This window comes from Hyperoodon ampullatus (genome assembly GCF_949752795.1).
Source record: "Hyperoodon ampullatus genome assembly, chromosome: 9".
Classification (NCBI taxonomy): domain Eukaryota; kingdom Metazoa; phylum Chordata; class Mammalia; order Artiodactyla; family Ziphiidae; genus Hyperoodon; species Hyperoodon ampullatus.
Genome location: NC_136922.1, coordinates 93593408 through 93606671, shown reverse-complemented (window position 1 = coordinate 93606671; position 13264 = coordinate 93593408). Strand labels below are relative to the sequence as shown.

Genomic DNA, 13264 nt, shown 5'->3' with positions numbered 1-13264 from the left:
GCGTGTCTTATTATTTAAAATGAGTTTCTTGTATATAATATATAGTAGCGTTTTGCTTTTTATCCATTCTGACAACCTCTGCATTTTAACTGGGTTGTTTAGGCTCTTTACATACACTGTGATTACTGACACCACTGAATTTAAATCCCCCATCTTGCTACTTATTTTCTGTTTTTCCCATCTATTCATTTCCCCTTTTTTCTTGTTTTCCTGCCTTCTCTTGGACTGATTATTTTTTATTATTTCATTTTGTCTCCTTTACTGGCTTGTTTGCTGTACTCTGGAAGTTTTAACATTTTCTCTTTATGTTTGACATCCTGAAATTTCACTATAAAGCATCCAGGTATGGGTTTCTTTCTCTTTCCTCTTTGGTAATTCATGCCTTTTCAATATCTCTGGGTTTTTTCTTCAATTATTACTTCCTTTTCTTTTTTCTTCTTTCTTTTTTTCTAAGACTTCTATTTTGTGGATACTGGAAATTCTAATTTTATGATTTACATCTCTTAGCTTTTCATATTTCACATTTAAAATTTTTTCTTGTCCTTTCCTTCTTCAATTGGGAGATTTCCTCATTCTGATCTTTTAAGCTGATCATTTTTTCCTTATCTGTACCCATTCTATTCTTATCCCATCTACTGCACTGTTTTTATTTTTAGTAATTATTATTTTTTCTTGTTTTAAAAAAATGTTTTTTTGTTCTTATTTCATATTGCTGATATCTTTCTTTTATCTCCTTGAATATATTAATTGGCTAATTAAAAAGTTCTTGGTCCTCTGTTCTGTTTTTATTGCGATATGTAATTGAGATATGTTGTTTCCTTGTGAAAGAAATGCCTTGTTATTTTGGGCTCTGAGCTCATTTTCTCCTGAGGATATTAGGTACACTGTGAGGCAGTCCCTTAGAGGAGAGTGCCAGACTCCAATCCTAGTCACCTCCAATGAGGTCAGGAGTGAGCGTATGGTCTTTCGGGTGGAGAGCCCCAGACAGTAGAAAACACAGTCAGTGCTGCCTCACCCCTCAAAACAAGCCACAGTTCAGATCCTCAGCTGTACCCTAAACAGGGGGAAGTCTATTAGAATGAGATGATCATTAGGGTATCACTTCCAGCCTTTGGAGTTTGAACTGGGAGAGGTAGGAAACAACTGCCAGAGGTCAGGCAGAGACTTATGTTTTTATCAGCTTCTCACAAGTGCAAGATTTCAGTGCTGCTCTGACTTGATTCCTGAAGACATCTGAACATGAGTCCTAAGTGTCTACATGTGTGGAGTGTGTCCCAAGGCTATAGCAAGAGAGAAATAAGAGCAAAAATAACTCCGATAGTTCCTCTCCTATATTATCTTACTGGTTGCTGAGTTGCCTTTCACTCTAGGTAAAAGCTTCTGTATTACCTCATAAACGAACCAGTTCAAAATATCTGTACCTGCCTCCCACCTAAATCCATAAGGGTTTTCTCATTATTTTCCCCTAGTTTCTCACTCTTATAATCTTGGGGAAAGAGCCAGCAGCCTGCTCAGAAATGGAACCAGAATTATTTTTCAGTTTTTCATATATTATTTTACATTTGTTTCTTTTAGACATCATATTACTGATTTTTAAACATTCAATTTGAGAAACAAAAAATTCATGAGTTTATCTCATTTATATATTTTTATTTACTGTTACAGTAGAACTTATTTCCTTTACTTTCTTTTTCCTCCCACACTTCTCTCTTCCTTATCTTTGGCATTCTTCTCTTCCATCAAAGCAAAATCAAACATTTTTCAGCACCCAGAAGTGGAGATTTTATACATCTTTGCTCGTGGTTAGAAATACCTGACTACTACTTTTCATTGGGAGTAAAGGTTGCAACTCTCCGTAAATCGAATAGGAATAATCAGATCACAATTTAAAAATGTAGTCTTTTAACATAAGAGGCCCACTTGAACTTACCTCCCAAGTGGCACACAGATTTGACTTGTGATATAACCATTTGCCATTTTCATCTCTAGGATAGAATTCATCCCCAGGCTGTTAAAAAAGAAAAAGAAAAAGAAAAAGTGTAGTTAACTTTATTTATATCTGGGGATTGAAACGATGGAATTTAAGTTGTCAGTATTCCAATATACCCGGGCCCTGGGAAACCAATTCAAGATATATATATATATATATATATATATATATTTTTTTTTTCCCCTCCCCCTGTGGAGCTGTCCAGAAATTCATTTGTCCAACATATATGACACATTAGTCTCATTCTCTCACCCCAGCATTCATTATTCTTTATTTATTGACAGATTATTGTTGTTCTTAAGCCATGAAGTTCTCTCTTAATGATAAAATTTCTCATTAAAGAAAAGTAAAAGTTGAGAATTAGGACTTTTAGACTCAGTGTTTGGATAGTCTATCCTGGCCAAAGTTGAGGACAGCAAATTTCTTACTCTTATAAGAAACCAAAGGTCATCACTAAGGCTGAGAGGAGGAAATTCTTCAGCTAAGTATAGTTGATGAATGCAATGTTCCTTAAGTATAAGGGAAATGCACAGCACATTACTTCTCAGGTCTGGCTAATCGCCCCATGGTTCTTTTCTTTCCCTTTTTGGGCCCTCCAGGAGTTCAGCATCTTTTTTTCTGCCTCATACACTATGTAAGTGTCAAACCTCCTCCTCTAACTTTTGGATGATACTTTCCCAATGAAGATTGACTATGGTGTGGAAATTGTCTTTCAGATTTCTCCTTTTTTGCTATATTTAAAAATGGGACCCATCTCTTATGGGCTTGGAAATGGGATAGAAATAAAAGATGATTTCTAGATTCCTTGAGTGAATGGTGGTAATCATTTCCTGAGGTTGGACAAGGAATTGAGAGTTTTGTTTTGGATAGTTTGAGTTTGAAATGACTGTTAGACAGTCAAGTGGATATTTGAAGAGAACAGAGACGTCTCAGAGAGTGGCTCAGAGAGAGGTCATGGGTACAGATAAAATTTGGGAGTCCTCAGCATATAAAATGGTATTCAATCCATGCAACTGGATGAAATCACCTATAGAGAGAGTATGGCTCAGTAAGACAAGAATATTGAGGATAAAGCACTGGGCAAAACATTTGGAGTTTAGCAGAGAAGAAGCTGTCAAAGAATCACCAGAGGGTGATATCATAGAAGCCATGAGATGAAAATGTTTAAAGAAGGAGGCAGTAGTCAACTGTGCTGAAAGAGATCAAATAAAATATGAGGACAAAGTGTCTTCTGGATTTGGTTGGTGGCATAGAAGTCTTTGTAGACCTTGATAATAGGAATTTTTTGTTGTTGAAAATCAAGCAATTGGATAAAATCCATTATATTCTTAAAATTTTTCCTTAATTTTTCGCTCTGCCATCTCACCTGAATGAAACTTCCACCTGGTGACAACAATTTCTCCATGCCCTCTTTAGCAAAGATAATTTCACCTCAATTTTCTTCTATTTCACTGAGAGCAGGAAAAGGACTCCTTTCTCCTCAAAGCCATGTAATCATTCATATTAACTGCCCTGGTTGTCTCTGATTTCTAAGACCTTTGACCTTCTCAACACTTATGAGGCTTATTTCCACTCCAGACTCCCTCTATATTTCTTGCTTTTTGCATTTCCTAATTTTACTTCTGACCTGAAATGGCTTTATGTCTCCATTATGAACACTTACTATTAATAGTTTTTACTCTCCCAAATTTTAATTAAGTCCTCTCCAAGTCTGTACCCATGTTAGATATTTCTATGATGTTCCACTGTGCTTACTTTACTGATCCCTTCATTTGGATAAGCTTATTGTCTTTTTACTCCTTTCCTGCTCCTGACTGTAAGGCATTATTAGAAGAATAACTCAACCCTCTAAAAATCCATGCTATTGACCTTCATTCCTGTTTAGCAGTAACTTCGTCTTTTTAAAATGTCTTATCATGATTTTTTGTACTTTGTATTTTGTTGTTCTGAAATTGTGTCTGCTTATTAACTTTACATTTAAAAAATAACAAAGTGGTAAAATATTTTAGTGAGAAAGGTTTTTCTTTAAAAAGAATCATGAGATTCAAAAAGCAAGTGATATTTTGGCTTCAAAGACTGATTTCTCAATTACAGGGAGTACAGGTTCAGTTGGGACGTAACATCACTATACTGTGTAATTTCTCACTGTTAAAAATTTACCTTCTCTGTGTCCTTGATCCTTGATCCTATTTAAGAATAGAAATAGAATTTCTTTATTTACCTTCTCCAAAAAGATTTTACAAGTCATTAGTCAGCCACAGAGAAGTAAATTTCATTTTCTCACTTTTAAATACAGGTTCTTTCCAAATCTGTAAGACTCAGCTTAGAACTCAGCCATTTGAATAAGAATCGAAGTTAGTTGAGTGAGGAGAAGGGCTAAGGTCAAAATCCCAAGAGCCTGAAATAAAAAAATCACTGTAGTCCACAGGACATTGCGATTATTAGGCTTGTGAGGATAAGGCAGAGGGTAGTGTAGTATAAGGAAACACGTATGAGATTGGCATCAGGGGACCCAGGATGTGGTTCCAATTCTGATGGACTTTAATCCTAAGTAGTTCATTGCTTTTCTCTTCTGTGAAATGAGGTTTTTGGGATATATAATTGCTAAGGTCACATCTTGGATGTGACCACAGAGGAGAGTTAATAAGGAAGGTGCTTCCAGAGAACAGAATGGGGCAGCCAGGTTGGCTGTGTAAAGAAATTCTGGCCACTGCAATGGCAGAGAGTCCTTGTCTTTCCTGTCCAGCAGGATCTGGTTTACCTCATGGACAAGTGGTCAGTTTTGTTTTTCAATCTCTCCTTCCCTCAGTGAAACTTTAAAGCAGCTGCTGCTCTTCAGCAGTGTATACTGGGTGTGTTGGTGGTGGTTAAACTGAGTCCATATATTGAGAAAGTTCAAGGAAGGAGTGCATTTGAATTAGAGAAATAGATATCACCTAGAAGTCCTGATCTTGGAGCTGGCTTCAAAAATCTGACTACTCTTTGGGTTATTTTCCTTTGGAGAGGGTGCAGTGTGAGTAGGTTTTCAGTTGTATTTATTATTTTACATTATGTTGTGCAGGGATGTTTTCATGACTGTGTGAATGGGAAGAAGGGTGTGTCTGGATGCTGGACAACTGCAATGTGGACTACAGTTAGGAGACTACTTGTTGGTTTGATGGAGAGCGTTTATAGCTGCAAAGACATGATATAACAGACAGTGCATTGGATTATGAATCTAGAAACTTGGGATCCAGGCCTGAGTTGGCTACACATAATCTTTCTTGGCATTTGTTGGGTTAGGTCAGTACTATCTGATTTACGGCAACAAAACATCATAATATTCTATGGTGCTAAGTAATGAATGAGCTTCCCGTACATAGATGTTGGCCCATGGTTGCCAAAGAGCAGAGGCCTTACCTTTAGGCATATGAACTTACCTTAAAAGCCATAGGTATTTCAATGATGTAAAGATCCACATAATCTAGCTGGAGGCCCTTGAGTGTCCTCTCCAGAGATGGGCGGACCATCTCTGGGTCATGATGTGTAGCCCACAGCTGAAAGAAAAAAAGGGAGATAGTTAACTAATATCCTCATTATTATTATTATTTTTAACAATAATGCAGCCCTTAAAAATTTTTTTTTACTGTTTCTTTTTTTGTGGCCGCACCACACAGCATGCAGAATCTTAGTTCCCCAACACCCATGCCCCCTGCAGTGGAAGAGCAGAGTCCTAACCACTAGACTGCCAGGGAATTCCCCAGCCCTTTATTCTTTACGAACACTCATACACATTGTATTCACCCATTTCATTTCACAAAAATATGTTCATGTTGCAGTGTCATCTGAGTATAGGTTGAGCTGATATAACTTGACATCCAGAGTATAACTTTATCCAAATATAGTACCAGAGATTTAAAGATCCACCTGAACCACAGAGTACCTAATTCAGCAATAAAGTCTTCCTCTGCTCTGTGCTAATTGCCTAATCGACTCTTAGCACTTTCACTTTTCCTCATTGTGTAATTAGGGAACATGTATCTGACTAGTGGTTCTGACCTGGCTTGGCACTTCATTTTCATTTCATTGATAAAAGGTGTGCTTCATCTGAGTAAGAAATATGGTTGTGTATGTGTCTTCACCAGATCCTCCACATTGTGATGGGTGGTGCAGAAGCTGGTAAAATTTTAAATTATTGCAAAAGTTTAAATCCCTTTTCACTGCTCCTTTGTTCTCATTTGGTTCACTTCCTCATTTCCCCAGGAAAATTCTGCCAATCCCTACTAAGATCTGAACCAATAATGTCACCAAAATGGCGGCATGGGAGACCCCAGCCTCCAGTCCTCCAACAAAGATCAACAATTAAATAGCTATTCATGGGGCATCCCTGGTGGTGCAGTGGTTAAGAATCGGCCTGCCAATGCAGGAGACACGGGTTCTTGCCCTCATCCAGGAAGATACCACATGCCGTGGAACAACTAAGCCCATACGCCACAACTACTGAGCCTGCGCTCAAGAGCCCGCGAGCCACAACTACTGTGTCCATGTTCAACAACTACTGAAGCCCGCATGCCTAGAGCCTGTGCTCCTAAGAAGCCACCACAATGAGAAGCCTGCATATCACAACGAAGAGTAGCCCCTGCTCACTGCAACCAGAGAAAAGCCCGCGTGTAGCAACGAAGACCCAACGCAGCCAAAAATAAAATAAATAAATATATATAAAAAACAATTAAATAGCTATTCATGAAAAAACAAAACAAAACAAAACAGCTATTCATGAATACATATGGGGAGATGTTGGTCAAAGGGTACAAACTCCCTGTTATAAGATGAATAAGTTCTGGGGATCTAATGAACAGCATGGTGATTATAGTTAATAATATTGTATTATATACTTGAAAGTTGCTACGAGAATAAATCTTAAATGTTCTCATCACAGAAAATAAATGGTAATTATGTAATGTGATGGAGGTGTTAGCTAACACTATGGTGGTAACCGTTTTGCAATATATAATTGTATCAAATCAATGCGTTGTACACTTTATACAAGGCCATATGTCAATTATATCTCAATAAAGCTGAAAAAGTAAATAAAAGGAATGTAGACAGCTTAACATAAATAAGAAAAAAAAGAAAAAGAAATTACTCATTCTCTAAAGTGTTAGGTAATGAACGATTAAGCCTTGGGTTGTCAAACTGGAGCATGTGTACCCTTGAGGTCTGTAAAACATGGGATACTGAAGGGTACCCAGAGCTTCAGGATAAATGAATACATCTTCTTGGAGCATCAAATTTGCTTACATATTTTTTGGAAAAAAAAGTTTTGAATTTATGTGCATTTTTTGCCACAAGTAAGAGCAAGCAAAATTAGCAAAATTTGATTTTTTTCCTATGTTGGACAATAATTTTTTTTCTTGCCTTCAGAGCATAGAGAAGAGAAGACAGTGTGAGAGTAGAGAAAAATGTGTTTTTGTTGTTACTGTGGGTCCTTTTGGTGTATTGTTGAAATCTCATCTAACTGAAAATTCTGTTTTATGTTTTAATCTATTTTTATTCAACAAACACATGCAGTACTAGTTCTAGGTACTCTTTAAGTGCTTTGTAAATGTTAACTCATATCAACCTTGAAATGAAATGAAATGGGTGATTTAATTCAGTTCAATTTTTTCATCATGATAGGTATTCCAACAGCTTTAACGGTTTACCAAGGAGATAAGAATGAAAGTTTTTTTTTTTTTAAATAAATTCAAAAATATTTCCAGCTTTGGGCAGGCTTCTTTGGCTCAGGTCCTCAGGATATGAGTTCAAGTTTATTTTTCCCCGGAAACACTTGGTAAGTTGTAATGAGAGACTCTGTAATAACAAAATCTTTAGGAATCAGGTTGTAAAGCTATAATAAAGTGAAAAGCTTCAGGCTGATATTTTGGGACAGTGGCTCTACATGGCCCCTTGAAATCATAGCCCATAAGTGGCTGGTGACTTGGGGAACTGCAAACTCCTGGAGAGGCTGGAAAGGAGTCGGGAGGACGGGGTTCTGGGGAGTGAGTGAAGTCAGAAGCACCATTTTGTTCTCTTTAGAAAACTTAGGAGAATTGTATTACAAGTTCTCTAAAGTTATACAGTTTTATTCCTGTTATTCCTGCAAGGCTGCCTGTAAATATGTATCCTATATTTCCACTGGCTTTCATTTTATCATGATGCTTTATCTTTCTGATTGCTCTTCAATGGATAGTGATTTCTAACACTGGAGATTTCAATTTCTCAAAAGATAGTGATCTAAACAAAATGTGGTATATCCATACAATGGAATATTATTTGGCCATAAAAAGAAATGAAATTCTGATATGTGCTACAACATGGTTGAAAGTAGAAAACATTATACTAAGTGAAAGAAGCTAGACAGAAAAGAACACATATTGTATGATTCCTTTTGTATGAAATGTCCAGAATAGGAAAACTAAAGAGACAGAAAGTAGATCAGTGTTTACCAGTGACTGGGGGAGAGGGATAAATGGGCAGTGATTACTAGTGGGTAAGAGGTTTCTTTTTGGAGTGAGAAAAATATTCTGGAAAAGGTAGTGGTCATGGTTGTACAACTTTGTGAACATACTAAAAATGGTGAACTTTATGGTACATGAACTATATCTCAAAAAAAATTCATGATCTATGGACAAATAGGCACATACAGAAGAAAAAGCTACCTCCTTTTTTTTTTTTTTTTTTTTTTTTTGCGGTACGCGGGCCTCTCACTGTTGTGGCCTCTCCCGTTGCGGAGCACAGGCTCCGGATGTGCAGGCTCAGCGGCCATGGCTCACGGGCCCAGCCACTCCGCGTCATGTGGGATCTTCCCGGACTGGGGCGCGAACCCGTGTCCCCTGCGTCGGCAAGCGGACTCCCAACCACTGCGCCACCAGGGAAGCCCAGCTACCTCCTTTTAAAAGAAGTTTTGACAAATGCTTATTATAATATGAACCACCTCCTTACTTCCCTTCACTCCTCAAATCGACTTTCTTTGTAGATTTGGCTCTTCCATATTGTCTTAAATCAATGCCCAAGTATGAAAAAAGAACTTTTCCCTAAACTTCATGGGGCTAATTAGTCCCTAAATTCTTGGCAAGATTGAGGAGTTTGGCAGTTAAGAACTCACTCCTCAGGACTTCCCTGGCAGTCCAGCGGTTAGGACTCTGCACTTCCACTGCAGGGGACACGGGGAACTAAGATCCTGCAAGCCTGCAGGGTTTGGTGAGTTCCACATCCTTCAGCAGAGAAAAGACGTCAGACCCACCATGAACATAAGTCATGTAGGATGAAGGGAAGACCTCACCTTTCCGCAGTAGAAGATATCCTGCCTCTGCACCTTTCCTTCTGCTATCTTCTCCCTGATGGCCTCCCCCACTTCGTGCTCATTCTGGTAGAGGTAGGCGCCATCAATGTGCCGGTACCCCGTGTCAATGGCAATTTTCACTGATCTTGCACAGGTCCCCTTAGGGGTCTAAAATGATAGGGGGGTTGGGTTGGGGGAGAAGAGAAATTATCTTTTCTTTAATCATTCTTAATCAGGACACTTGGCACATACATCATTTTATAGCGAAAACGACAAATTCGGACGCCTAAAAGGACAAGAAAGACCCCTGCGTAACTGGGTAGGATGAAAGAAAGAAGGGAAAAGGAAGAGGAGAGGAAGTGGGATGGGACCTGCACCCCTTGGGGGAGCTGAAGGTGAGGAGAGGTTCCCACACCCGCGGAAGCCCCCTCACCAGCGAGGAGATCAGTTGGGACAGAAGGGGAACTTTGGGGACTACGAGAGGAGAGCCCAGAGACCTGTCTGTGGCAGGCAGGACAGAGTGAGACCTACACAGATGGTCCTCGCCACAGCCCTGTGTGCCCCAGCCTGAGAGGTGTGTCGCCAGTGTGTATGGGGGCTGGGTGCTAAAATGTGGGGTTTGGAGAGAAGACCCGGGGAGAAGACTTCTGTTGACTGTGCGGAGACAGCCTGAGGGGATGGAAGTGAGGAAATCCGCAACTAGGAATGCTTGTAGAGGAAACCCAGACCGCCATAGAAGCGAAGTACCATTGTTAAGTGACTTGCAAGGGGCAGGACTGCCATTGCAGCCTCTCTCCTCACATGAGGCCCCTGCCTCCCTGGGCATGGGGAAGGGCTCCTGCCGGGGCAGGAGCTCTTGTGACCCCTGCCACTGCTGCATCCACATCCCCCTCTTCGCCGGGGCGGACTTGTGTGCTCCAGGGCAGCCTCGGGAGCAGACCCCTGTGGGTGGCCCACATGCAGAGGTGGTGCTGAAACCACAGCTGAGCCCCAGGGGCTGTGCAACTAAGGAAGAAAAGCTGAAGTCTCTCCTCGCAGCTGCACAAACTGTGAATTGACGACCCTGCGACCAGCTTTGTAAGCTAAGTGCCTGCAGAACATCTAAATGGACAGCAAGTGCTCCGGCAGCCAAGATGGGCCTAGCTTTAGCAGCTGTAGACTTTGTGGGCACTTACACAGGGGGGTCGGGCCAGGCCAGAGTCTGAGCTGCCCCCATAGTGCACACAGCGGGTCCAGATCCATGCTTACTGCAATCCTGGGACCTGACTTCAGTGGATCTGCGCTGGTGGCCTGGTGAAAACAACGTCTGAGGGACACTGGGGCCAAGTGCAGGCATTCCCACGGTTAAGGTGGGGACAAGAGCAGTACCAACAACAGTGTAATCTAAGAGCCTGTACAACAGGTGAAGGTGACACAACAGAGCACACCCATAGGTGAACAGCTCCAGAGGAGGAATGCTCCAGTCCCGCCTACCTCACACCGCAGATCAGAAACACAGCTCAGAAACAGACCTGGGGGACTCTACTCCGACAACTAGGGAGCAGGCCCCACCCCTGACAGCGCAGTGACAACCAGAGAGCAAAGGGGAGGCCCTGCTCAATATCCAGTGCAGGTTCTGGTCACCACAACATCAGTCACACCTCTTATCAAAGGGATAACAGCTAGCATACACTGAGGAAAGAGGTGGCAGACATCTATACTAAAAAGAGCCCTCGCACCAAAAAATATTAAACCCATGCAGGCCACACAGGGACGTTCCCATATGAAAATAGCCCTCTGTGGGGCTTCCCTGGTGGTGCAGTGGTTGAGAGTCCACCTGCTGATGCAGGGGACATGGGTTCGTGCCCCGGTCCGGGAAGATCCCACATGCCGCAAAGCAACTAAGCCCGTGAGCCGTGGCCACTGAGCCTGCGCGTCCGGAGCCTGTGCTCCGCAATGGGAGAGGCCACAACAGTGAGAGGCCCGCGTACCGAAAAAAAAAAAAAAAAGCCCTCCGTGACAGTCTGAGGGTCTGGCATTGGGAGGAAGGACCCCCAGAGCATTTAGCCTTGAAGGCCAGTGGGGCTTGAGTGCAGGAGCCCCACAGGGTGGGGGAAACAGAGACTCCACTCTTGAAGGGTGCACACAAGGTCTCACGTGCACTGGGATCCAGCACACAGGAGTACTTCCATAGGGACCTGGGCCAGACCTACTTAGGGGTCTTGGCGGGCTTCCTGGGGAGGTGAAGGTAGACTATAGCTCACTGTGGGGGCAAGGACACTGGTAGCGGAAGCCCCAGGGAATACTGATTGGAGTGAGCTCTCCCAGAGGTCCACATTTCAGCACTAAGACCCGACCCCACCCAATAACCTGCACCCTCTAGTGCTGGAAAGCCTCATACCAAACAACCAACAAGATAGGCACACAGCCCCACCCATCAGACGATAGGCTGCCTAAAGTTGTACTGAGCTCACAGCCACCTCAAAACACACACCCCTTGACATGGACATGACTCTGCCTATCAGAGGGACATGACCCAGCTCCATCCACCAGAGGGCAGGCACCAGTCTCTCCCAACAGGAAGCCTGCACAAGCCCCTGGACCAACCTCACCCACCATGGGGCAGACACCAGAAGCAAGAGGAACTATGATCCTGCAGACTGTGGAAAGAAGACCATGAACACAGAAAGTCAGACAAAATGAGATGACAGAGAAATATGTTGCAAATGAAGGAACAAGATAAAAACCCACAAGAACAACTAAATGAAGAGGAGATAGGCAACTATCTGAAAAAAGTTATATGACCTTTAGAAAAAAGCAAGAAAATAATTGCCATGGGGCTTCCCTGGTGGCGCAGTGGTTGAGAGTCCGCCTGCTGATGCAGGGGACACGGGTTCGTGCCCCGGTCTGGGAGGATCCCACATGCTGCGGAGCAGCTGGGCCCGTGAGCCATGGCTGCTGAGCCTGCGCGTCCGGAGCCTGTGCTCCGCAACGGGAGGGGCCACAGCAGTGAGAGGCCCGCGTACCAAAAAAAAAAAAAAAAAAAAAAAAAAAAAAAGAAAATAATTGCCATGAAAGTTAGAAGATAAATTACCTCTTGAGGGAGAGATGGTTTTGAATTGGGAAGGGCACACAGAGGGTTTCTGGGGGTTGGTATATTCTAATTTTGGATCTGTGTGGTGGTTACTCAGATATTAGCTTTAAAAGTATTCACCCTTCTATATATTTCAAAATTTTAAATGTTAAAAAAATAAGGAAGTAGATCAAAAATAAAAGGTAAGTGACTCAAAACTTTAGATACAAAGAATGTAGTAACCTGGGCATGAAACATCCATTTTTGGCCTTGGACCTACTATTTGTTCTCCTTTGTTTGGATCCAATTGGTTGCCAAGCTTTGTAGAGTCTACCCCATGGTTTGTATCCTTCAGCCAAGTTACTTCTTTTTTAGGCCCCAGCCAGATTATCTTCCTCACAGCCACCAACCAAGTTTAAGTCCTTATTATTTTTTGCCTGATTTATTAGAGAAGCCATCTTGCTTGATCTCTATGTATTTAGCCTCTTCTCATTTTAATTTGTTTTAACATTGGCAGTTTAATAGCTTTGAAATATGAACCTACATTTTTCTCCCTGGTATTTTTTTGTTACCATCTACCCCGCCCCACCCCGGCAAACCATTTTTTGCAGCTTGATGTGCAGCATTCATTGCCTCTAGAGAGGAATGATATAAAATGCAGAAGTCAGCTCTTGGTATTTGCTTTCTAAGAGCCAAGGCTTCTGCGGCAGGAATTTGAGTGTGAAGGGGTCACAGGTACTGCAAAGAACTCAGGATACACACTCTACTAAAAGTAAAAACAAACACCAGCTGAATTATTTTCTTTGACTCTTAAAATACTAGCTCATATAGCATTTTACAAAAATATAAATGTTGCCATTACTTAAAAATTATTAATTACTTTACAATATTCTTTGAAAAATGTGAGAAGATCAGGCCA

At 41.5% G+C, this 13264-nt stretch overlaps 1 protein-coding gene across 2 annotated transcripts in view; it reads right to left on the bottom strand.

Moving 5' to 3' along the window:
• The window catches only part of AKR1D1 (aldo-keto reductase family 1 member D1), a gene marked incomplete at both ends in the record, with an annotated part of 31886 nt that overhangs the window by 13923 nt on the left and 4699 nt on the right, over window positions 1–13264 (bottom strand). For both annotated transcript variants that reach the window (XM_079711294.1, XM_079711295.1), the window contains 3 exons: window positions 1931–2008; window positions 5410–5526; window positions 9294–9461. In XM_079711294.1, the coding sequence (XP_079567420.1) occupies window positions 1931–2008; window positions 5410–5526; window positions 9294–9461 (363 nt within the window). The remainder of the gene's footprint in view (window positions 1–1930; window positions 2009–5409; window positions 5527–9293; window positions 9462–13264) is intronic.